The 26,745-nt window shown below is 45.4% G+C and overlaps 1 protein-coding gene across 4 annotated transcripts; it reads right to left on the bottom strand.

Annotated features, from left to right (window-relative positions):
• Positions 1-462: 462 nt before the first annotated feature.
• NAA25 (N-alpha-acetyltransferase 25, NatB auxiliary subunit) lies at positions 463-26,657 on the bottom strand. 4 transcript variants are annotated; one of them, XM_064392311.1, is made up of 24 exons: positions 26,548-26,657; positions 23,816-23,901; positions 22,698-22,836; positions 20,988-21,106; positions 19,331-19,405; positions 18,376-18,483; positions 17,902-17,980; positions 17,338-17,449; positions 16,438-16,527; positions 15,959-16,128; positions 15,109-15,221; positions 12,804-13,011; positions 12,240-12,326; positions 11,205-11,385; positions 10,595-10,694; positions 6,899-7,050; positions 6,277-6,402; positions 5,789-6,032; positions 5,487-5,610; positions 5,064-5,129; positions 4,543-4,640; positions 4,214-4,324; positions 3,671-3,817; positions 463-3,539 (listed from the first exon to the last, which is right to left on the bottom strand). In XM_064392311.1, exons 1-24 carry the CDS (start codon positions 26,603-26,605, stop codon positions 3,417-3,419), a joined length of 2,916 nt encoding a protein of 971 aa, XP_064248381.1. In that variant the 5' UTR covers positions 26,606-26,657; the 3' UTR covers positions 463-3,416. The 4 variants fall into 4 exon arrangements, with proteins under 4 accessions (XP_064248381.1, XP_064248385.1, XP_064248383.1 ...); XM_064392315.1 differs by lacking the exon at positions 26,548-26,657 and adding an exon at positions 26,239-26,268; XM_064392313.1 differs by lacking the exon at positions 26,548-26,657 and adding an exon at positions 26,039-26,199.
• Between the last annotated feature and the right edge of the window lie 88 nt (positions 26,658-26,745).

The raw sequence follows: 26,745 nt of genomic DNA, 5'->3' as shown, positions 1-26,745 counted from the left end.
AGCGGCTGAAGGCAGCGAAGGGGCAGGAGGGAGGATCGGGCTGCGCAGGGCAGCAGGGATGGAGCGTACACTTGGAGTGCCCACAGCGCTCTCAAGGAGAGGTTTTTGTGCTGCCGGGGAGATTTCAGGCACTGCCAGCCCGCACTTGCACACAACGTGTCCTTATCACGGAAAGACCGGATGAAAAGCAAGCAAGCACTGCAGAAAGACAGACTGACAGCTCATCAAGTAAAAGTACTGAGCCGTCCGCACTCCCTCCCCCCGCAGACATCATTCCGCACCTAATCCCCAGCTGGAAAACAATGAGCATTTTCCCTCTTTTTCCATCCTTCCTCTTTGCAGGATCTGCTTGTCCTGCACCAGCATAATCTGGCTTCACCACGGAGCTTACAAAGACAGTGCAGACAAGCACTTTGATCACATCCAGACCGTCCAGGCAGAAAAATGAGGCAGCAATACTGATTTGTAACGAAACTGACTTTTATATAAATTATAAACCCATCCAGTTTAAAGCAGTTCAGTTGCAGCTGTGTCACTTAAGTCCGTAGAAGGCTGAGGCGTACATATCTCCTACAGTCATAAATTAACAATAATCAAGGAAGAGAAAGTTCAGATAAGGCTGCAAATACAACAAAAAAAATCCCTAAGTTTACTAGCTGTTAAAATAAAGTCATGATTATCAAGGATTGCAAAATATAAATGCAATTTTTGAACAGTTAAAAAGTACAAAAATGATGGACAACACAAACAAGCATTGTACAGTTTGTCCTGTGTGTAGACAAAGCAGGGTAGGAGATTTCCAACCTTTATCTACATCAGAAACTGATTTTAAGCCAAGAGGAGTTGAGGAAATCTGTAAAAGGATCGTGGCTCATGATCCCAGTAGTATAAAAGCAGTAATTTTTCAGTCTGTAAACAGTAGTCTTGGTAGCTTCTTCTAGGTATGTTTTTCAATTCATCACCCAAAGAAAATCCGAAACAAATAAAAACAAATTCTAAGAGTGGAAAAAAGGGGAACAGCAGCAATGGGTTATAACTTGAATTTCTTGCCAGGTCCGTGTTGGACATATTCTGGAGGGGAAATGCTCTTTTGTAAGAAATATATAATATATTTAACTGTACACAATTTATAGGGGGAGAGAAACTCTCCCTCAACCAAGCCCCCAGTCAGTGAGTACGGAGTCATTTTTGTACACTGTTTCCTCCTAGAGAAACTACAGCTTGGGAAGAGACAGCTTCTGCTTTTAGAAACCACTGAGGAACCCCACAGTTCTGTGTTTGACAGGGCTGTCACTCCCAGTGGCTGCAAGTGGCAAGAGAACAGCAGCTGGCACTGAGAACAGCCAGAATTCCCTGTGCTGGAAGTGAGAGCCATGGCTCCATCCTGTCCCAGCCCCTGCCTCAGATGACATCAGTCCCCTCCAGTTTCAGTTCTGCTTTCAAGGGATGCAGGAAACCTTTTTTTAACCCAGCTTCTGCTTTCAGGCACACAGGAGGATTTTAAATGCTTGGTTCTCTTAATCCTAAACCTCTCTTACACTGTCACCATTGCTTATTGATACGACTGAGTTCAACCTGGTGTAGCAGCAGTGGCAGGGAACTCCAGCCTGGATCAGCCCTGGGACTGTCCCCCGTGTCACCTTTGCTGTGTTTGTGCAAAGCCCTCTGGAGTTTGTGGGAGGGAGGGGACAGGGACAGCAGCACCGTGCCCCCTGACTGGGAAGGGCAGTGCCTGTTTCTGGCTCAGGGCTGTTCTGATCTGCCCCACCCCAGCACTGGGGTGGTTTTTACTCACCCCACACACCTGACAGCACCACCTCCAGCCACCAGCCTTGCTTTCATTTAAGGAGCACACTCTCCTTTCAAAAATGGTATTTCTATACAACATGACAGTTGTATTTGGGGTTTTTCTTCTTCTTTTTTCTTTTTCTTTTTTTTTCAGTACAAGTATTACTATAAAACAGACTTAACACATTTTGGTATTCCTCCAGCCCAGAGCACTTACCAGACATTGTGATTCAACCATCAGGACATCCTTTACAATTTGACAACCTGCAGACATTCTTCTTCTTTCCCTTTCAGGATGGGGCAAAGCCAAACTAAATCCAGCAAGAGCAGCTATGGGACTTCTTTTTTTTAATACAGGGGATTTATTAAAAAAATACTCTCATCAACATTCTAGCATTACTAACAAAACAGAGGAGATGACAAAGGCAGTCAAGCTCTCTTCAAACTTTAAATCTAGACTTGGATACCTGTAGCTCTAAACCAAGAGATGAGGAATCTGTTGGGTCTGACCTGTCCCTTGTATTGCAGGTACATGAACTTCATTTTTTTGCCTATCAATTTTAGGCTGCATTGCTCTTTGAACATGAAAAAACCCAGCAGAAATACAGATTCTGTGGGAGCAGATGATATGGTCACACTTTCTAACAGAAAGTGTCATGGGCCAGTGCTTGGATAATCAAAGTTCAACTGCAAAAAGCAAGCAGACAGGTACAAAAAGGATCTCAGCCTCAGACCACAGCAGAAGCAAAAGTTATCTCTGCCAACTTAAAACCAAAGCCAATATGATTCCATTTCTATTAAAATATTGAAGTCTTAAAGTTTCAGTAATCTAAATACACTTTTTAAAAGTCATGACGTTGCTGTTTGACATTAAACTGACATGATACCAGCGCAGTGTCACACTTCACTGCAGCCATTATTTACAAGGTCTCTCTTTTTGTCTTTTTTTTTTTTTGCTGAAACACCCATTCCCATCTCTTTCTCTCTGAAGTTTGCTCCTCATCACATCTGCAGTTTTCCCGAGTTGTGCACAGACACCTCCTCCCTGGAGGATCCTGCCCCAGCTCCGGATGATTCCCAGCCCACCACGGAGGCCTCACCTCTCCCTGATGGACCAACACATGGAACTCTGTCAGCAGGACCAGGTGCTTTGCAGACAAAACAGGCAGCTCCAAGCCAGGCTCAGTTCATCAGAGGTGGCTGAACGTGGACATCTACAATTCCTGCATTTCTAAGGCAAGGACCATACAAAAGTTATGAACACTGTATGGTGATGAAAATATCCTTGGAGACAGATGCTTTACACTGGATTGCTATTGCTGCTTCTAAAGACCATCTCCAGTTGGTTCTAGAGATCAAAAGGGAAGAAAGTGACTTTTCTCCTGTTGCAATATGCTTATGAACATGTATAAAAAGTGGTCAAACCCCAGGAAGGGTCCCTGCTTCTTTTATGTACAATAATTTAAATCAGCTCAATACATCTGTAATACCTAAAAAAATTGTTTCATGATTTTAAGTCCTTCATGCATTATGAGGAAGTTCTGGATTTAAGTGATGGTAGAGTGGATGTTGCTTCTGTCTGGGACTCTGGTGTCACTCCCCTGTGGAGTCTGTCAGGGATGCATTGCTCAAATCTTTAGTTTTTTAATGGTATCAAGTCTCTTTTTCAGCAGCTCTCCAATTTCCTGAACTGAGTGATGGTAACTGCTCTGGACCTTCCCTTGCACAGTCTTTGTAAACTTTTTTTCTTCCTGCAAAGTGCAAAAGAGAAATCACTCACTCCACAGCAATTGTTTAAATCCCCCTTTTAAACTTGCTCCACATCTCAAACACCAAAAGGAAATTCCTGAGGACCATGGTGCTTGCACAGGGAATCTCTTACCTGTAAATGCAGAGTGTCCTTGAGGGACAGCTCTTCAAGTTTTAGTGCAGTCAGAATGATTTCAAGCCCTTTGATATGATCTATTACATTGGAAGTTAATGTCTGGAGTTCAGTTACATAATCCAGGAAATGGGTAAATACAGGTGGCTACAAAAACAAACACAGGTCTTGAATTTATAAACACAGATTAATGTCCATTTTATATAACTCACTTTGTAATATGTAATTCTCTTCTTCCCACCAGTGCTAAGCTATAATTTAGCTACTCAGATAAACACTCCCAGCTGACAAGTTTACTGTGGTACATTCCAGGCAGGAAGGTCAATGACACTTTAAACTGTATTTCTCATTAAAAAACTGTCACATGATGTCACAGATATGACATGTCACTGATTTTAAACAGCAAGAATTAGCCCCAAGTTACCCACATCAACCTCCACAAGTTTATGAAAACCAGTTTATGTTATCTACCCTGGTTTTTCTTTCAGAATAAATAAGCTGTGATTAGGGGTGGGGGAAGAGAGAAAGAAATATTGTTTGTACCATTGCTACACTGCTTTCTTTTTTTTTCTTCTTCTTTTTTTGCAGGTTGGATTTAAAGGGTCGGAGGACACTGTCACAGTAACTCGATACCCACAGGGCAATGGAGATCGTCTGGAAGAAAGGTAAAAATATGTTCTAAGTTGCATTTACAGGAGGCTTCTCAACTCATTTAAGTGTTCCTGGTAAAACTCAGCATGATTAAAATATGCAACAAAATCCCTCACGAGTTCTCTTGATTGTGTGAGATCAAACTTGCACTGTGTTTCAGTCCCAACACTTCTACCCCACAGCACTCCCAAATTTCTAGTTTCCAAAGGAAAAAAAAATACCTCAACAAAGAAGACTAAGTTTTCTAACAGGTTTGGATGAGTTTTCAAGGTGCCATCTCTGACTTCAATCAAATCACCTTTACATTTATTGAACAATTCTGAAAAGAAAAAAGAAAAGCTTTACTTGAGGATGAAGGAGATCATCTCCAATGTGCATTTTCCTTACACCAGCTATCTGAGTGGAGTGTGCAGAACTGTCAGGGCACTGACCACTGAGTCCTCTCCATCTCCTCTGAGTTCTGGCTCATCACAAACATTCCCACACCCCTGATGAGCCCCCCTGACCCAAGCACCAGGAGAAGAAGCTGCCCAGGCTGGGAGATAAATGCACTGAAGGGCACAGCACATTCTGAGCATGCAGCAGTTCCAACACACAAGCCAAGGGCAATCCCAGCCTTGTTCTCAAGCTTTCACAGGGTCTGCAGATGCATCACCACAGCCCATCCCTGCAGACACTCCACAGCCATCCTCAGACAGCCAGGAAGCTCTGCCTCAGTGGCTGTTCTTGAGTTACCATTTACCTGTCAGTCGTTCTACTAAAGACTTGAAACTATTCCCTATTCTTTCCTGGATTTCTGCTGAATCTTCTGAAAAAAATAAGAAATTAAAAATTATAAGCTACAGACTTCTCTTATTTTCTGCTTCCAGCAACTCAAGAGGCATTTAAATGCAATTTAGTGTCAGTACTCAAAAGTAAATGTAACTGCTCTCAAAGAGGAGCCAGTATTACAGCATCATACACTGCAGAAAAAGACTTATATAAAACACTAAATGAAGGCACTGGCTCTCAGATAATTTAGTTTCAGACAGAAAATTAACACACAAGTAACAGTTTTGAGTCCACATCCTCCAACGCCCAGCAGTTTTCAGACTAAACAGAGACATGTGGCTCCCTCCCACCACACACCAGGCAATGTGGTCAAACCCCTGCCCCAAACACTTACCTAAGCCATTGGTATCTAGTTCATAAATATCACTAACAAGATAAAACAAGCTAGTCTGGCACTGACAGCTGCCATTGCTGAAGAAGCCAGCCATTCGGGTAGGAGGAGGGCCAAGGACAGGATACTAGGCAAGAAGCAAAGAAAAAGATAAAGGTGTTGCAGCTTTTCCTCATCCCACCCAGTGCCTGGCACATCTCCCAGTCAGTCACACACCACAAACCCAGGGGCAGTTAAATGCACTCTGCAGCCTGCACGATGCATTCACAGTCAACATTTGGGGAGAGCTTTTGCCTTACAGGTACCTGGATTTTTTGTTCTAGAAACTTCTTCCCTGAATCCACCGCCGCTTCCAGCTGCTGCAGCAGGGCTCGGATGGTGTCAATCTTGGATGAGACCCCGTTCTCTGCAGTCTTTTCAGAGTTCTTTGGTTGGATGGTGTGACCAAGGGCTGGGAGTCCGCTCACCAGCCTCAAGGTCAAAGAGCGGATTCGCAGCCACAGCGTCTCCTCCTCCAGGGAGAGCTTCCGATGCTCCTCAGAGATGTCCCTAGACAAAGGCACCAAAGCTTTCAGGCAAATGCTCCAGGCACAAAAGCCTACCCAAAGCTCCCCAATTCTGTATGATGAGGAAGGAGTGGTCAGAAATTCAGGAAAATTAATATCTAAAAGGGCAGCACTGCCAGATGTGGTGGATGGTGCTTAAGTCAGCCAGCCCAAGGAACACTGAAATATGGGAATTGCCCTGGAAGGAATTTCTTTGCTATGTGTGAGTTGAGGATATTTCTACTCACCTGTCTTTTGGATCCCAGCTAAACAGGACTGTCAGGTCTCTGTTGTCACGCAGGTCTTTCCATGGAATGTCATCCTCCTCTGGGCTCAGACTCATGGACTTTATACTTTCTTCTAAACTGGTTGATCTGTAGGTAAGAACAAACCTAAATCAAACATCTGATCACTGCAAAGGGAAAGCAGCTCACTAACAGATGCACTGTTCTGTGCACTGCTCAGCTCTTCCCTCTGTCAGGAATGTGACACACAAGGCACTGACAAGGATGTGAAGGGACAGCAAATCAGAACCACAGAATCCCCAAAGTTGGAAAAGTCCTTTAGGGATCACCAATGCAGCATTGCCACCGTGGTCACCACTAAACCATGGCCTCAGTGCCCTCCCACATGTTTTCTGAACACTTCTAGGCATGGTGACTCCACTGCTTCCCTGGACAGCCTGTTCAATACCCAACAACTCTTCCCACAAAGGAATTTTTTTTAAACCTCCTCAGTGCAACCCAAGACCACTAAAATCAGAATGCAGCTTTAGGAGCAGAGCTGCAGCTCTGAGCTTTCTACAGGTGCAACTCCCCAAGGCCCCTCCTGGCCCACTCCCAGTTTTGCCATGGCAGGAGCTGTACTCACATGTTGGCTTCAAGTAAGAGGTCCAACAACATGCGCTCGGTGCGCACCTGCGCGAAGTGGAGGGAAGAGTTCAGCCTGTTCCTGAAGGCGATGAACTCCGGGATCTTCTCGAACGCCCCGTACTTGTAGGCCTGGATGATGTATTCTGAGGTCTGCAACACACACACAGCTCCCTTAGTGACTGCCCAAATTAGCAGCAAGCAACCAAGGAACTGCGTTTTTTATCAGCCCAGAGGTGCAGGACCTGGCAGATCCTCAATCCCTGGCAGGAGTTTGTGCTTCTGCTTCTCCAAGTCACCCGAGCAGTTTTGCTGCTTTAAATTGGAATGCCCACATGCTCCATGGGCAGTGAGGTTTAACAGCCAAACCAACAGAAACATCACGTTGTTGTCACCACAATGAGAAATACTTCACGGGGAAGAGATGCTTTTGCAATGCTTTTTTCCTTCCTTTTCCTTTTAGATGTGTGATTCAAATCATTAAATCATCATTTCATTGTGAGAAATAATTCCAGGCAAAAGAAATATAGCCCAGATTTTCTGGAACTGACTTGGATGTGCAACACATATCACCACAACATAGATTTAAAAAAAATAAATTACACATTTTTTGTTTCTTTTTTATTAGAATTTTAAATACAGTATCACACAGTGGGTACATAGCACAACACAAACACCAAAGGAAACTCTCAGGGTCCACGGGATATTTTGCTTTCTCCCTGATGAAATGCAGCAATACAAGACAGGCAGCCAGTATTTCACTTCAGTCCAAGCAATCTCCAAAAAAAGAGATTTTTATGATGAAGGAGCTCCAGACAAGCAGTGTTTTAATGAAAATATCTAACTGCAGACACAGAGTGAACTATTTCTGTTCCCAGCCATGAGTGATAGCTGAGTTTTTACATCAGAATTACTCCACAACTGAGAAGTTCTGGCAAATCAACTGTTTTCTTCTGAACAAGCTTTTGAACTGCACTGAAGATGAAAGGCACCAAAAAAGGCTTCTGCTTAACTGAATTCTGTATGATCCTAACAGGCTCAACCCATCTGGAAGGCTGAGAGACCAGAAGGCAACACTCACAGATCCACAACTCCTTCTTTTTCCCCTCCAAACCAAGAAATGTCCTCTAGGGAGCTGTCTTTATTTTTTTTTTTCCCTAAATAATTTGGTTATTTGCGCTGAATGAAAAAAATATGCCAAATATTCAACAACATACCCTCTGATCAAGAGCCTTGCAGAGGTGACTGTCAGGGCCTGGGCTATGGGCTCTAATTCAACTGCATCCACGTGGTTTCTAAATCCCCCCAGGACACGTTGGAGTGGTTTGCCTGCAGTATCTGGAGAGATTAAAGATGGATGGACACAAGAAAATTAGAGAGATTACTGGTGATTCTGCATAGCTGAAGGAGGACTATCTTGAGGAGGATAAAGTTGCCTTTTTAGTTTTGGCCAAATATAGCAATGCTGCCTTCTCTCTCCTCCCTGTCCTTGGCATCCTCTCCCAGAGCAGGAATAGTGGCAGGATTGCACACAGCCTACATGGCTGTTACTCATGGGATCACTCTGACACAGGATTCACGTCAGGCTGGGAAGTTCAGCAAGTCAGGAGAACGGATTTATCCAAAGCAAGAAGTCTGATTCAGGAGCTCTATTTTTATGCCAGACTTCATTTACATCCCACACTTCCTGCTCCAGGCAGAGTCCCACACACAGCTCTGTGCTGTGACATTCCAGCTAATCTCAGCATCAACCCAGGGAAGAGCAGGCAGCACCAGAAATCTGTAAAAAGGGAAATTTTAAAGGACAAACACCTTTTAACACTGCAGATGTGGTTGTGGGGCTTGAGTGGGAGCTGCTCCAGGCACCCTGAGCATAAAGGGGCAGCCCCAGCAGAACCACAGCAGCACAGAAATCTGTTCTGAAATCTGGGAGCAGATCCTGACCTTGTGACATGTTTTATGGCAAGGAATCCTTCTTCATCCCCACTCTTGTCACACCATCATCCTCAGGGAACAGCAGCCTGAACTGAGCCTTCACCTCCTGCAATTCCTGGTTGCAAGAACAGCTTTTGAGGCATTTCCCACCAAAAGGATCTTGAGGAGACAACCACTGCAAGTGTCCAGAGGAGGAGAGATTTGGAGACCTGAGAGCAACATCAGCTCATGGTCCTTTGGCTGCACACCATCTCCAAGGCATGATGTGAGTGGTTCCAGAGTCCCATCCTCATCTTGTCACATGGAATTCTGTCCTCCTGCTGCACCACTGCTGGCCTCTTGAAATCCCAATATGTTTTGAGGATGTAGCAGCAAGGCAACACCTTTTTGGGATTTCTGGAACACGAGTTGTGTTTTCCTGCCAACAGCCACTGGAGACATCCAACTCTTCTCTGCCACAAGCACCTCCATCATTCATAACACAGAGAAAAACCTGCTCCCAAGGGAACCACACCTCAATTACTTCAGATTGTTTTCCATGGAAAGATGATTTCTTGATGCTTTACAACACAGTGTTCCCAAGCAGAGGAATCACATCCAGAAGTTTTTTCAGTTCTCTTTTCCACCTGGCGCCCTGCAGTCGTGGGTTTCATTCAGACAGTTGGTTCCAGGGATGTTTTTCATTAACATCCACCAAGTAACTTTTAAACAAGACTGAAAAGTTACACCTCAGTTTAAAAAAAAAAAAAAAAAGAAAAGGTGTCTGGATCCAGGGCTTCACTCCCAGGAATTCAAAGCTTCTTGGCAAGCAGGAAAAAAATGAGCAAGTGAGAGATGCAGAGCAGAGTGAGCCCCCATCCCACTGAACAATCCATGTGTATCCCTCAGGAAAACCTCTGTGTCAGACATAGCTCCCAGGAACTGGGCACCAACACTCCAGGCACAGGGAAATGGCCATGGGAATCCTGTACAGGAACCACCTGGGCTGCCAACAGAGCAGGCTGCTGCTTCTCAGTGACTTCTGGGTGAGAATCTTCACTGCTCAGTACAGACAATTCCTGTCTTTTTATCTATTGCTGGGATAGTGGGAAAGCAAATGGTGTGACTGCAGAGCCTCTGGAGCCCACTTAGCCAGTGGCTGACTGGCAGATCCAAAACTGGATTGCACCTTTGTTTCTTAGCAAGTAAAAATAATCTTCTTCACCTACCTCTCAACAGTGCCCACCCAGGGTGTAAAATACAAATGCACAGGAAACATTCCCACTCCTCAGAATGGGATGGGCCCTTTAAAGTGAAGTGCACCCCTCACCACCCACTGAAAACACCCAGCTCCAGTGACTGTAACATAAAGGATTCATCATGTGCCATCCCCATCCTGACTGGCTGCTGTCTTACTTTCCAAAATGCCAAATTTATGGCACCAGCACTTATTTCCACAGGACATTCCACTTCAATTATTGCATAAAATCACAAACATTAATTTAAAACAAATCATACCTGCTCTATGAGGAGCATTAAAACTGGCTTTAAAAGGAAGGAAGCTGAAGCAAAACCTCATGTAACAGCAACTCACAAATCCTTGTAGTAGGAAATGCAGGTTGAGACAACTTTTACCACAAAGCTGCACCTACTACTGCTCTTTGTCATGTTTTAAACCACTGCATTTGCACAAGCCTTGCACAGGGCTTCTCTAAAGCCCTAAAGCTTCTCTAAGACACTTTGCTGTGTGACAAGGTCATGGAGGAGGTTTCTTTCAACTTACATCTTTCTGGTTGGAGTGGAAAAACCTGAGTGCAAAGTTGCAGGATTGGGAAGCAGCAGCGTAGTGGCCCAGGGAGCCGGCGTAGCGTGTCAGGAGATAACTGCAACAAACAGCACGAGGCAAACGTCAGCCACTGCCCTGGCAAGCAGCTGCACAGGAGACATCTGGACACTTAACAGCATTAACGGGCAAGTTCAGGCTTTTAGTGGAATGAATTCTCAGTTTTTTAAAAGCAGTATGTGAGGGCTTGGAGTTCTTTCTTCACGTTAAGGGTGTAAGAGCTGCTCAGTGAGAGATCCCCAATCACACCAGGGTGTGTTGGCTTTCACTGGTGTTCCCAAGCTGGAACACCAAGCTCTGACTGGCAGCCAGCCAGACATTTCACCAATTTCCTTCAGACTAATTAATACTCTAAAAAAAATCCAACACAGATCAAAATCACATGGGGGAAGATACCCAAGAGAAACGGGGAGCATGCAGCGGCCGTGCCTCCCAAAAACCCCAACACTTCTGCACAACAGCACATGAAAATGTGACAATGTGCTGAGTTCTGGGGGGCAGAGGGTGCTGCAGCTGGCAGCAGTGATTATTCTCAGTATGTACCACCCACCCGATGGTGTCGTGCTGGATGTGCTTGGCGTCCAGGCTGGAGTAGAGCTCCGAGACGGGCTCGAAGGCGCCGAGCCTGCAGTAGATCCGGATGAGCAGCAGCTTAAACTGAGCATTGGAGGGACTGTGAGACAGCCCCTCCTCCAAGAGAGTCAGGCACTGCCACACAGCTGCCTCTTCACCTGGTGACAGACACAGCACAGGCAGGTGTGAGCAGGGACAGGCGCTGGCACCATTCCTCTGCCCGCGTTACGCAAGGCTCACAGCGTGCCAGGGATTTCAGTGTGCCCAAATAACACCTGCTCCAGCACTCCAGCTGCTCCCTGAGGGAATGCTGGGGGAATAATCCCTCCCAGGGAATATCTAGATCACATCTGCACAGAGCACACTGCAGGCAAAGTGACCTTTCCTGAGGAATCCTGGGCTGTTTGGGAATTCCAGCTAGCACATTGCAGAAGAGGCAGGAATTCAAGAGCCCCCATCCATCTTCCTGCCAGAAACCTGACCATGGATTTAGTCAGGTTAAAGACCAAATCTTCCTTGGGAAAGACAAGGGTGCAACAGATAACTACATGGAAGGGCAGGAATACACACATGGACACCCAGCACTGGACACTGTGGGATTAAGAGACTAACACAAGGAGCAGGGGTGGAGTACAGGCAAATTTAATTCAGGGAACACGTCCCAGCAAGTCTAGAAACAAGGGATCCAAAAGACAAAGTATGTCAGGAAGAGAAAGAAACATTCTCAAAACACTCCTGGTATCAGAAATGAGCTGTGAGCAGAACTCATGCAAAGGGAGAGAAAAAATTAATTAATCAGAAAAATTAAATCTGTTTATAGAGATCAGTGAGGTTCAGGGCAAACACCAGCTCATCAGAGGGACTCCTGAAATATCTCATATCGCAAAAAAAAAACCAAACCAACCCAGAAAGCTCCAGGCCTAACAAGCCATGCCAGGCACTCACTGGCCTCAGTCTCCCTTTCCCAGCCCCCACAGAGATACTGGAGCAGGGCACAATTTTGGGAACATACCTTCCAGCCACAGATCAAGCAGCAGGTGAACTGCAAGCAGGCAGTAATAGTCTGAAAACTGCAATTCAGTTTTCAAACAAGATTTCCCTAAAAAGAGAAAAAAACAGTTACCCTTGAATTACTAAATCTAATTATTAATTGCTGCCAGCTGATCTCACAGTCAGGGTTATTGAGTGGCACCACCATCAGAGAGCACCACATTTTAATTTATAAAATCAGAATTGTCTTGAAATCCAAACAACTTCACATATCACTGAGTGGCCTTTGGGGCACTTCAAACATTGACAACTGCTGGAAGAAGAACTGACTCCCAGAGCTGCAAGATTTACAAATTACTAACTCCTGACCACAAATGTGTCCTATGCACTTCAGTGAGAAAACCTGGCTTTGCTTAAAAGCACAGACTATCTTGCAAAGTACAAACAGACAACAGAAAAGACGTATTTATCTTTAAGATACATGGCTGAAAAGAAAAAAATAAAAGGAAGCACAATTCAGGGAAGGTGAAGGGTAGAATCAGAGAGGAGAAAGCAATTTTTTATCAGCGTTACAGATTTTCCTCACCAAACTCCAACCCGTGGCGGTATCTCAGCATCAGCTCCCGCACCACTGCCAGCTTCTGCTTCTTCTCCATGGCGTGGTAGATGCCCAGCAGCCTGGAGAGCTGCACCACACACAGGTGCTGCTGCAGGGCCTTGATGTCACCTGGCAGAGCCACCTCGTTGTCGGCCGCCGCCGCCAGCGGGATCACGTCCAGCAGCTGCCGGATGAACTGCAAGAGAAACCCGGGGCAAAGGCTGCAGGGCTGCACCAAACCATGGGGAAGCAGCATCTCCTCCCTCCAATCAAGCCAAAAAAAGGCAAGGTGGTAACATCCATGTTGGTGTCACACTGAATCCGTGGTTCAAAAGCAGCCTTCGAGATTTTTTTTTGGGTTGCTCAATATTTTTTTTACTTGCTTGGGGTTTTATCAAGTTTCATCAAACAGATGGAGGGAAGAAAAATCAGAGGCAGGTTTCCAATTCATTGATACACCAGGGAGTTCAAGCACCTGTTAACACTCGTGGTAATAAGAGATGCAATTAAAATAATTAGTTACTGACAGGCTTCCCAGCACACTTCCAGGCAATGATGGTTTTGCACTGTTACATTTTCCCTCAGCTCTGAAGCAATGTGCAGTTCTCAGTGAGGTCATCAACTCTGATTAATGACTTCTTTTTGGAATTAAGCTGTAAGAAATGCAGCTTCTCATTGTGCAGTTTTAATGGGAGACAAAAGACTCCTCACAGCACACAGGGCTGGGCAGCAGCTTCTTGCTCTAAAACCCAACACTGTCTGCAAAGTGAAACCTGAGTTAAAGCCAATGGATTTGGTTTTACTACATTTGGTATTGATGCAGAAGAACTGCATCAAATGCAAGCCTGAGGCAAAAAGCTCAGGAGCAGCACCAAGCACAACACACACAATTCCAGTTTTCCCAAAGAATTTGATGAATGCTGTGTTGACAGATCTTTTCAGTCTGAAACTCTGCCAAGCTGAGCAAGGTCAACCACATCATTGGCTCTGCTGTCCAATTTACACCTCTGGGAAGCCAAGGCTGGTGTTGTGACCATTATTTCTGGACTATCTCACATGTCAGTGGCCCAGCAAGATCATGACCTCAGCTACTGAAGTGGAACTCTCATGTCAAAACTCATCAGCACCTCAGGACCATGAAACCTCCTCAGCTCCTCGTGTCCTTGACCAAACTAAACTGCTGCAGAAGCTGCTTCAGGGACAACCAGAAAACCACCCAATACATCAGTGTGACACAACATATATTCCAGAATATATTCAGTAAATCAGCAGCAGTTTTAAGGCCAAACAGAGAATTTTGAAGTCAGAGTTGTGACAAAACTGAAGTGTGAACTATTATTACATATAATTTTTCCACTCTTGGTTTTGAATTTGTTCCCTGGAAAGTCAGGATGAAACCTGTTCAGTACTTCAGGGCTCCCTTACAATGGAATCACCATTTCCAGGACTAGGAGTTCAATATCCTGCTGGCCACATCTCTTGCCAGAGGGCTAAAAACAACCTTTAAATATAAAACATCACCAACATGCACCCCTGCCAGAGCCACCACTCCCATCAGCAGGGGGGCTGTGGGCACAGCTTGCATTAGGAGTCAAAAAATACCTCAATAAACCAAGAGAACCTTGATAACTACTTTGTTTACCAACATTTTATCCCCAGGCTCTGGCTGATCCCAGATTCTCTGCCCTCCCCAGCACTGATCCCTGGACACAATGGCTCAGACAAACACTGGGGTGAGTGACAGAATTCCCAGCTGCTGAAGTCACTCCAGGCTGCTCATGACTCTGCACAAATGGGCTTTTCAGAGAAACTCTCTTTTCCAGAGAGTTGTTTCAGAAAGAGATTCTGGAAAAAGCTGCCATAGTGCCTGCATGACCCCTGCACTGGGGTCAGTGTGTCCCTTGGGCACTGCCAGAGCCAAGCAAAGCATCTGTGACATCCCTGCATGGGATGAGGGGGCAGCTTCTTCCCATTAAACAGAATTTTTGACCTCAAAGCATCCTGACACCCAGAAAAATGGGAATAAAAAAGCCAAAGGAATACCAGATCTGAGACTCTGCAAGATCAAACTTAGCTTTAAACCTCCAGTAAAAATCCTCGGAATGAAACTTCTCAAGTGTTCAGATGTTCATGATACTTTCTACAGCACAAAGAGTTCTCTGAATTTCAAGCAGAAAGTAAAAATTCGATGTTTCCAGTCTTTTAATATGATCCACAGGTATTTTAAGATAAAGGGAGCAGAGTGCAAACAACCACTGCAGTTCCTGCCACCACTTCTTGATTACTTCCTTACCTTTGTGTACTGGCTGGGTGGAAGGAGATCCACAAACACTTTGAGATCAGTAAAACAGCAGGGCTTGTCCCCAAATTTTTTGAAGTACTGGAACATTAGTTCTTCTGGATCACCTAGAAAAAAGGCAGGTCACCTTTTTAACCCTCCAGCAGAAGTGAAATCTGTAAAATCACTGTGAGAAATCTTTGTTCAGTCTTTCTTTTTCTCCCCTTCAAGATTACAGAGTGATTTAGAAAGCAGAGAGCTGCAGTACTGCAGATTTTAACAGAGCCTCAATGTCTCTGGTAACCAAGGACACATTAAAAAAAACTCAAGAGCTTCATTCAAGCTCCTTCAGCAGATAAGAGCTCAGAATCCAGGCAGGCACACGCAGCCTCCACTTATCTCACCACAGCTTCTTTTGGGATGGAAAAACAAAAGGAATTAGGAAATAGCACAGATGTTCTTCTAATCATATTCCCTTTCATTCATTCCCTAAATGCCATTTTTGATGCAGGTTTTTAAAAAGCAAAACCTGGCTTTTTGCCATGAAAACTTAAATCAAAAATCAAAACCCACCCAGAGACTGCAGAACTAACAGCAAGACTTTCCACTAGGAATGGAGTGTCAGTGACTGGATGCTCCTAAATCCCTGAGGTCCTTTTGAAAACCTCCTTTTCCAAGCCCTGGAGTAATCAGGAAATACCTTCCTTTCTTCAAAGCTCATCTTCCAATGCTTTTAAAATCCTTTACACACAGAACAACAGGTTATCTTTTCCTAATGAAACCTGTGTTTACCTCAGTGGTTTAGCAGCAGGTCTGTGCTCTGTCTGCCTGTGCAGAGCTGAACTCTCCCCAGCAGGGCTCTTACCCAGTTTGTGCTCATCGTTGCAGCCGCGGCGGCGCAGGCGCCGGATCAGCTCCAGCTTGGCCAGGTACGGCCCCCGCAGCGGCCGCGGGCTCCTGGACTCCTCTGCTATCCTCTCCTCGATGAAATTCACAGCCTGCTCGATGGAGCAGTGCACCTCCCCCTCCAGAGAGCTGCAAGCACACAGACAAAAGGTTCTTGGAGGGGTCTCACTGGTATCACACACTCAGCACGCTCCCAGACAGGGAAATGATGGATTCTGCAACTCAGTCACGACAGAAAACGTGAGCTGGGAGAGTTCTATAATGGACAAACCACTTCCATAACTATTCCAGATAAAACAGGGAAAACACACAAAACAAAGTAGGGAAAACACATCATTTGGGCTCTGATATCAAGAACTCTAATATTGAATATATGAACCCAAACAATTTGCTGTAGCACAAAGGGAAAACAAATCCACAGCAAAATTCTCAACTTACTGCTCTTCCTCTGCTGGAGGCGTCCAGGATTCATCAATGAGTTGAAACACTGAATCAAAGTAAGTTATATAAAACTGCCAATCATCTGAGCTGAAACAAAAATCAGGCACAGGACAAAATTTAGGGAATTGCCAAAACAATTAACAGCTGAAAGTACATGTCTTGCCAAAGCTGAATTAAGGAATAACACATAACCATATTATAGAAAAAACCCAATGGCAACCATAAAATTTTTCCCCTTGAAAAGGTCTCACATCTTAGGAACACCATGATCCTGAATTTCTGGAAACATATTAAGCAAAGCCATTTCAATTCAAAAGTGAGGCAAGCTATGAACTCTCCTCCCAAAATTCACATTCCAGTCTGAGCTCAGCAAAAACGAGAAGGCAGAAGTTTCTCTTCTGCATTTAACTTATATCTAAGATGAGAGCACAGCTAAATTCAAAAGCAAACACCACATCTCTCCTGACAGCTCTGAGACAGATTTGATCATACTGGAATGTTCTGTCTCCTGATGCATCTGCTCCAAGCATTAAATACATTTCCCACAATGAAGTCTGGCCAAATGGGAGAAATTTAGATGTAGAAAATATAATGTAAATCATGGACAGGATGAGAACTGCAAAGTCAGAGCTAGACAATCAGCACGGCATTTAGAGATAAGGAGGTAAACAACCTTTTATTGCATTAATGTGTTGCCAAATTCTGCCTGAAAAAAGCAGCAACTCCAGTCCTGACCCTGCCTCTCCCTGTGACCTTCCCCATGCCTGGCTTCAGAGTGCAATCTTTGGAAAACCTTCCCAATATTCTCGTATTTTAACCACAAAAGCCACCAAACAAGGCCATTCCCAAACAAGCAGGGGTTTTTGTTCCATCTCTTTTGCAGGAATCCCCTCTCACTTTTTGAGCAGCAGCCTCCTGGCCAGCGCGTTGCACTCGGGCCACCTGTGCAGCTTCTTGTACATGGCCATGCACTTGTTCTCCCGGCTCTGCAGCTCACTCGTCAGCTTCTCTGCAGCAAAAAACATGGACAGCTCAGCTCAGCCCTGCTTAAACCTTCTTATTCCAGCCCAGCACCAAACCACCAGGTGCAACACAGCAGCAGCCCTCAGGAATATATCCCATGGAAACCTCCACATCCCAATTCCATGTGCATTTTAATCTCCAGTTAAACTCCTTTAAAATGCAGATATTGAAGACTTTTCAGTTTTGAAGATGGCAGCTACAACCAAGAACATGTTCCCAATTTACCACTGCAAAGCTCAGCCCTGAGTGGTGCTTAAATACCACAAACAAAGTAGGTAAAACCAGGTTGCACAAACACCTCCAGAGTTTACACTCAGGTTGAAACTGCTGTTAAGTGAAGCTTCCTAAATTTTTTTTTTTGAAGCAGTGGACAAGTCTGAAGTGAAGGGGAACTGTTGTATTCTCCACACAGCTCTGATTTATTACAGCATAAATTACCTCCAAGTTTTCCCCTCACAACATCTAAGGCTTCCTTGTACTTCTCCAGGCGTTCCAGGATCATGTAGTACAGTTCCACCTTAAAAGAAAGGTCAGACTGCAATGAAATCTGCCAGGAAGAACATACCCAGGTGTGCCAAAAGAGAAAATGGGGGATACCAGGCCTGCAAAGCTATCTTTAGTATCCCAAAGGGTGCAATACTCAAATTTAGGTCTTGTTTTCCATTCCTAGTCCTCAGGTTTTTCCTGGGGCCTCCCAGAGAGCGAAGCACTTTATCAGTAAAATCAAACACCAAAAACTGCCTCAGCCACAGGATTTTGAGGCCCTCCTAACCCCCTGCTTTTGGTTTTCCCTCTGTCCCCTACATTCACATTTAATTCCAAAACATTATTTATTATTTTAAGTTTTCCAAGGTAATCAAGTTCCCTTAACAATGCATTCCTTGTCTCAACAAAGCTCAAACCAAGCCTTACTTCAGCCTCAGCTTCAATCTTGTCCTCTTTCACCATTTTTTCCACCATTCTTTCAGCAAGTGGCAAGAACATTGTCTTGGAGAGGTTTTCATCCTGTGCTGAGATAGACTGAGGAAGAGAGAGATTATTGTAACAGCTCAGCAATGTTCTGTGATGTCTCACTCACTGCTCTTTTCACTTTAAAACAGGAAAAAAACCCAACCCAGGTGTTCCAATCCCCCCCAGCCACCTGTTTGGAGCTGCCATCTGTGACCTGGGAGTGCAACTGCTCTGGGAAAAGGCAGCAATAAAATTTCTGCTGCACAGAAAAGCTCATTTTTGATCAGATCAACCAGAGCCCTGCATATCTGAGCACACAAACCTCGTGGTAAAAACATGGAGCCAGAACATTTTTGTGTTTTGCACGGCACAGGATTTTAGAGGATGTGATTAAAACCCTCCAAGCTTATTTTTGTTTGATTTTTTGTCTGATTTTTAGTGCCCAAATGTGCTGCCTCAACCAGCAGCAGCACAGCTGATCTGTGCCTATTCCTGCAGACTTGCTGCTAATTCCAGAGCTCTCATTTGTTCCCTCCAAGAGCTTTTATAACCTCATTAAAGAGGAACAATTCTGACTGAGAAACTGCACATAGCTGAGGATTTATTCATTATCTCTGCCAAAAGGACAGGTGGATATTAGTGCAGATGAGAGAATGATTCAAGGTGCATAAAGGTGGTAAGGTAACAGTTAAATTGGATTATAAAAACACCTCAGAGTTTATTTTGGACCACAACAATCATGCTGCTTAAGGAGGGCTCATTCTTTCTCCCAGCATCACACAGAAACAGCTCAAACACACATTTTACCCAAAATCATCATGTTTTCCCGCAGAATATTTCTGCATCAGCACTGCAGTCAGAAAAAAAAAACGCCAAAAAACAAAACTAACCCAGTCAAACCCAATATTGCACACACCTGCATGATCAGGCTCATCACAGACCAAAAATAATATGGATTTTTGGGAACAATCTTATAAAGTGCCATTCCAGCCTGAAAAACAGAAAACACAAGTTTCATCATCCCTGAAATAGATTTATTGCTCAGATCTCGTGATGGGCAGCAATGATGGAGGGGATTTGCACATGGGAGGATTTTCCCCACTCGTGAGCTCTTCCCTCCTAACACACACCCCTGAGGAAAACAGAGGCTGGAAATGTTTCCAAGGACTCTGTGGAGGTCTGGCAAGAACAACTGACTGCCTACACAGCTGACAGCTTGAACTGGAACTCCAGGAGGAAGCAGATTTGCTCTTTGGGAATGAGGGGGTTTCTCCAGTGCTGCAGGACACAGCAAACCCACACCTGCCCCCAGGAACTGCCCTTCACCCCCACTGACACCCCCAAATTTGGGGTCAGCTCCACGTGCAAAGCAGGGGGAGCAAAGGCTGAGCAGGGAATTTGGTTGAACCAAAGCAGAGCCAAAGAATTCACAATTTTCCCTGGCACATTAACAGCCATTCCCACATTTCCCTCACAGTGCCTGTAAGTACAGGACAAGACTTTTATCCCTACAAAATCTAATTAATTTCAAGAAACTACACACAATAGTCTACCTCCACAGCTGGACTTTTGCCCCAATTCCCTGACTGCAGCTGGCACTTTCCAGGATTTTCAGCTGGAATACCCCAGAGCACAGGACACTGGGGTTTATTTTCATTCCCTAATCACTCACCATCTTCACATCCCTAAATCCAAAAGCACAGGCCAACATCCCACTCTGACAATGTGATATTGATAATGATGACTTGATTCAATTGATATTGAAAGTAATTTAATGAGCTCCACATTTTTATGTCACTTCAGACATACAAAGGTCACATAAATGTTAATTATTGTTATCTGTGGCATTTTCTCCACTCATGATTGTGATCTATCACATCTGAAGTTTGGGTTGTATCATGAGGTTTCTCATTTCAGGTACACCATAACTCCTTTTTAGCCATTTAAGCCAAACCTGTCACAGCAGAAACAGGAGGGAGTTTAGCACTTATTTCTTGGCTCTCTGTGCTTTTTTACACAGAAGAGTGAGCACACAGGCCTTGAAAATCATCTTCCATTTACAGGCATTCTCCAGGCACCTCATTTGGAAGGGATGAAATGAAAACCAACCAGTGTGACACTGTGCTGCCAACTGAGAGGGGATATTTCAAGTGCTTTTTAGTTTTTCTTCACTGAATGACTTCAATACAAGTTGTATTTTAGATACTCAGAAAGAGCATGGAGAGGATTTATCTTCTGAAGGTAACAGAGAACTGAGGCCAGAATCAAATGTGAAAACAAGGATCAGAAGCTGCTCCTAGATGTGCCTATTCCAGAATTCCTTTATTTTGTACTGTAACTACAAAACCACAGATCAGTAAAAGACACAGCCTTAAGTTAACAAAACTTTTGTCTCAGACAACCCACCTCCAAAAATTAAGGTTCAAACCTCTCTGTAAAAACCTGCCAAGAATTTAACCTCTGCATTAACCCAGCTCAGCTTTTGTGGAAGATTACTCACAACACATAAATGAGAGTAAAAAACAGAGAAAAATACATTTTAAACCAGCCAGAACACAACATTTTGGTCATACCTGTTGCATTTTCTTGTACTCTCCAACCCTGGCATAGGCCATGAAGAGGTGGGAGTGATACTCTTCACTGTTGGGGACCTTCTTCACAGCTGCCTCGTAAAGTTTAGTCACCAGCTCAGCTAAACCAAGACCAGATGCTAGAGTTAAGACCAACTTGGGAGTATTTTAAAGCACACCTCCTTAAAGAGCACCAGGGATGCTCTGAACAGCATCTAATTGCATTTATCAGCCCCAAAATGTTGCTCTGTCCCCCAGGCACTGCAAGCATCAGGCAAAGGAGGGAAGTGCTTAAAAAACTCTAAATAAACCTCAAAATAAGACTTAAATCAAAATAGAGTTCAACAGCAGCAACTGAAGTGCTCAGCAGAATTTTAGGTCTACTTTTAAAGTAGGTTTTTCCCTATTTTTGAGCAATAAAATGAATGAAGGCTTCTCCTGCTGGCAGAAATCTGCTCCATGTGAATCATGTATCAAAACAAACACTTTCAGAGCCTAATAGCAAATTAATTGTTCTTATCACAGGTTTACTTATATTAATCATATCCTGCTATTTCCCAACTGCCTGTATCAGAACTCTAAACAATTGTTTCACACTACACTTTTTAATAATGGGTCTATCATGACAAAATACATCTGACAGTACAACACGCAAAACTTTCTTACATTTTCATCCTTCCATGTTCTTTTTTTCTTACACAAACAATTGTAGCTCAGAGTAGAAACAGAAAAACAAATGTAATTTGTCTTTCATGCAATTCACACATCCCTAACACAAATACAGAAAACATCTAATTACAATTTTCTTGCAGGACCAAAAGTGGAAGTGCTTCACACCCACCAATTCCTGAGATACAGAGCTAAAAGTTACAAAACTCAGCTTAATGGAAGTTGTTAACAATCACAGAGAGGCTCTTGCCATTCACAGGGGTTTATGCTAAAGTCAGAAATACACAAAAAATGTTGGTATTACTCAACAAATGATGTTTTAACTCCACAAACACACACATCAAAGAAATCAAGTGGGAGAATGTAAGCAATTCTCTTCTGCAGAGTGATGCAAACACCCTTTTCTGAAGCTGTTTCACCCCTTGACAGTTTCTCCAGCAGTTCAACAATAAATTTGGTGGTACCCCCCACCAAACTCCACAATAAACACTGGTACCACCACACCACACTCCCCAAGAAGCTGCCAGAAACAACAACTGTTCAAGCTGCAGAAAAGCAGGACAGAGGTCTGGCATCTTTCAGAAAAGCACAGGAAACTTTCCTCCATCACTCCAACACTGATTTTCAGTATTTTGAAAATACAAATCACTGCGAGGAACCCGACAAAGCTGATGTGGCCAAACTGGGAGGTCAGGATTTCCCTCCTGCTTTTCACCACTTTCATCACACCCTGTGGGATTTGTCATCTCTGTCACTCTACTGACAACAAATCCCAGTAGTTTCACTAACAAAAGTGAACTCCCAGGCTGCTGGATCATTTCAACATGACCTGCCACACAATTGTGTTCATAAGAAGTTCAAATGAGGATTTTTTTTGCTTTATGAAGATCACTCTAGCCTTACAGGCATTACAAGAGGCATCACTTCAATTCTGAGTCTCTCACATACACAAATCCTGGATTTTACACACTTCCCACCAAACTGTGGGGCACAAACCTTCTGGAAGAACACAAACAGAGATTTCTGGGAGAGGAACAAACTCACGTCTGTGCATTTCCCGGTAGAGAATGGTCAGTGCTTGCAAGGAATTATCATCTGTGGGTTCAAGTGCTGCTACTTCTTGTGCCAGGGCATAGGCTTCATCCTGCTTGCCAGTCCTCTGCAAGCCAATGGCCTTCAGCACCTGTGGACACAACACAGGCAGCTCTCAGAGACACAGTTTGCATCTGGAAACCCTCTCACTCCTGCTCAACCACCTCATTCCCTCTGCAGAACTCTAGGATTTTTTTTTAATCCATATGGCTGAAGAGGAAAACTCCCAAATGCAACAGCATGAAAGAGGGGATCTGACTTCTTAATAAATGTTGAGGTTGCCCCGAGGCATCACCACATGGTTTTCTCTACCTGGAGGCTGCAAACTGACCTGTCCTGGCAATTTTCCTTAGTTTTCTTTCACTAAGGGCCAGAGAGAAGTGACATAAATGAGATTCAGGTCAATGACACTCTCTGCAGCTTGGGAAGCTTTCAAAATGTAGAAGTGGAGTGAACTGCAGAGGGAAACCCCCAGGGAAATGAGAAAAGCAGAGAGTCACACGTTCAGGAAAGGGAGGAACAGAAACCCTTTCCCTCAACAGGGCCACAGCAAGGAAGGTGGTGAACAAGCAAAAGAGCAAATGCCTCCAAAGTCATGGAATCCTGGAGTGCTTTGGGTTGGAAGGGACCTTAAAATCATCCAGCTCCACACCTTGGCATGAGCAGGGACATTTCTATGGACCAAGTTGCTCCAAACTGGCCCTGAACAATTCCAGGGGCATCCCCAGCTCCTCTGGGACACCTTGTGATGTTTTCCCCAGACATTTCCCCCCAAGGAGATGTTTTGATCCAAATTCCTGCAGATGGGTATCCCAACCCCAGGACTCCAAGAGGCATTTTTAAATCCCAGCCCACCTGCCAAGGTCACCTGGAGTGGTGCTGACAACCAGCCCAGGTGGAAATAACATTCCAGTTCCTATTAGTGCATTTCAGACAAACAAGATACACGTGGGCTGGAACACAGATATTCCAGAGGGCTCAGAAATCACTGTGGAAGCTCCCAGAGAAAGGGACAGTGGAATGCCCTGAGACTCAAGCAGAATGAGCTCAGTGCCCCCAGTCCCACTCACCTTGGCACAGTGAAGGTCCTTGTGCTTTTTGAGCAGTTTATCTGCTTGCTGGATTGCCATTTTATTATTGCCATTATCGAGATAATCTGCAGAGGAAGAGCACACACAAAAATCACACCAGAACACCAAGGCCATTCTGGAAAGCCACCTCCAATTTTACCACAGAGCATCTCTGTCACACCAGCAGCACAAGGCACATTTTCCCTGTGCAGCTCCTCCTAAGCCAAACATTCAGGAAACTGTCATTTCAGGGATGAAGGATTCATCTCGTTGTACTGGTTTTAGTCACTCAAACAAACAAGCTTTTGTAATTACTCCACACAGATCATTACAGCAACAAAAGAGACCCATAATAGAGAGGATTCTGCAGAAACAGCTCTTTGCTGGCAGTGCAGCTCCAGTGCTTCAGCAGGAAAAGTACAAATTAATTTGGTGTGTCTTTGGGAGACTTTCAATGACTTTTAACAGGCAGGAAGTTGGAAACCAAACACACACACACACCAGAAAAATGGGAAACACTTGTCCACAGCATCCATACCTCAGGCAGAGCAAACCTGTCCCCCAGAGCACCACTACCCTTCCACCAGACTGGTTTTGAAGGCACAGCTGTGAAGCATCAATATTTCATAGGGGGTATCCCACTATCCAGACTATTTTCTCCTTTTTTAGCTCATAATGACAATTTTCAGATTGATCTTCATGTTATTACACAATTACAAACAAGCAGATTTAGGCCAGGACATGACTCCCACGTGCTCCCCTTCCCTCAAAAATCCCTCCTTCTCAGCAAACCCAGCTTTGCTGCCCCTCAGGTGCCAAGGCAAGGACAGGGCTGCTCACCCTGCTCTGGCCTCTCTCCTGCCAGGGAGCTGAAATTACAGCACACACCTTTTCCTCATCAAACCTCTCCTTCCCATTATGAGCCAGAACCCTTTCACTGAGGGGTGACCCTTGGCAATCCTCAGCACAAACTGTGCATCTATTCTGATTTACAGATTTCTATTAAACAGCTGCCACGTTTGCTCCTGTGGCCAGGTGGATGCTGTACATTTAAAGCAGAGTTAATTGGGCTCCTGAGCCCATCCACAGCAAACCTCTCACGAGGCAGCCTTTCCACACTCACCAAAATAAACACTGCAGCATGAAATCCAGTTTGAAGCCACAAATTTCAACCTAGGAAAACCTCCATGTCACCTCTAACATTAAAACTTTGGGGATTTCTCAGCGAAGAGGTTTCAAAGATGTGGAACAGCACATCAGAGGCTTCTTGCTTTAAGGCTCTGTCACCCAGTTTAGTGACACAGAAATTATCCCCAGGCTGAGCTGCCTGACTGGGATTAACAGCTGTGCCAAGAACATCTCAGCTTTGGGTGTTCCAAAGTGAATCAAATAACCCTCAAACCTCCCTAAAACACAGCAGAATGAAGAGATTGTATTTTCCTAACAAGTCAGGTTGTTGGAAGTCAAAGCAGCTTGCAAAGGAAACGAAGCTAAATGAAAATAAACTTCAGCCTATGCTAGCTCATAGGTGGGGATGCTGGAAATGAAAGACCTGAACCTTCAGGAGAAGGGAGCACAAGTCAAGATCAAAGACAACCAGAGCTGTGCAGGAGTCCTGGGGCAGCAGGGCACAAACCAGAGGCAGACCTTGGAGCTCACAGTGCACCTCCCCAGCTGAGGGGGGGAGCTCTGTGTGTGTTTATCACTCGCTTCATTCCGGGCTCTGCAGCACCACAGCCTGAGAGCAAACCTCGCACTGCAGAGAATCCCTTCCAGAACGAGCAGAAAGGAGTTCTAAAGCCCTCTCCAGAATGAACAAGGCGAGATGCTCAGCATCGTCTGCTTCGACAGCAGCTGAATTTACCCTGGTTTTTCTCTTAGTACCATTTCTCACACAGGTTATGACAAAAATATCTGCACATCAGTAAACTGCCAATCACAGCACGGATAGAAAACTAAGAAAACAACCCTTAAAATCGTTACATAAAGACAAACTGCAACGAACTTGAACACTTCGGATCGAACAAAACCATCTTCCCCATCACGGGCTCAGCCTGTACTGCACCATCCCTCTGCCCCAGCAAAGGGCGTCCCAAAGCACGTCCAGCCCAAACCAGGGCAGCTCTCCGCCTCTCTAGGGAGAGGTTTTCATCCCTGCTGAAAAAGTTAACAACGTTTTCCTCAATCTCTACCAAATCTTCAGTTTTAGGGACGAAACGATACCGTAGCCCGGGGAAGCGTTTTCCTTTTATTTCTCCATATTTGCATAGAGCCAAGCTTTGCCTGCAACCTCTGAGGCAACCCCGACAGCGCAGAACACCCTCGCAAATATCCGGGGACACAACAACGCCGGACAACTCCCAACGACACCGTCCCCTTCCACTTCTCTCCTGCCTCCCCATCAATTCCCCCAGCAGCGTCACCGCTCCGTGCCACAACATCCAACACAACTCCGGGGCATCCGCGGCTGCTCCTCCAGGGATTAATCCACTCCCGGCTCCTCCGCGGCAGCGCAAAAAGCGCGGCCCGGGGTCAGCTCGGCTGCGAGCGGCGCCGGCTGCGCTCCCCTCAGGCCGAGGGGCAGCCCCGGGGCGCCGCGGGACCCCGGCCCGGCCGGGCGGGCGCCGCAGCCCCGCGGCCCCCGCGGGGCCGGGAGCGCGGGAGGGCCGCGGGGGGGCTCGGCGGGGCGGCGGCGGCGGCGGGGCCGGGGCAGGGGCGCGGCGGGTCCGTACCGTAGATGGGCCGCAGGCGGCGGTCGTTGGGGTCCTGCACATGGCCCCGCGCCGCCATGATGAGAGCGCAGAACGCAGCGCGCAGCCGCGGCCGGGGGCGGGCAACGGCGGACGGGCCGGCGGGGCGGGGCCGCCGCGGGCAGCGGGGCACGGCGGGCACCGGCAGCGCTACCGCCGCCGGCACCGGCACCGCCACGG

Source organism: Passer domesticus, chromosome 17, assembly GCF_036417665.1.
Source record: "Passer domesticus isolate bPasDom1 chromosome 17, bPasDom1.hap1, whole genome shotgun sequence".
NCBI classification, from domain to species: Eukaryota; Metazoa; Chordata; class Aves; order Passeriformes; family Passeridae; genus Passer; species Passer domesticus.
This window is presented reverse-complemented; position numbering and strand designations above follow the sequence as displayed.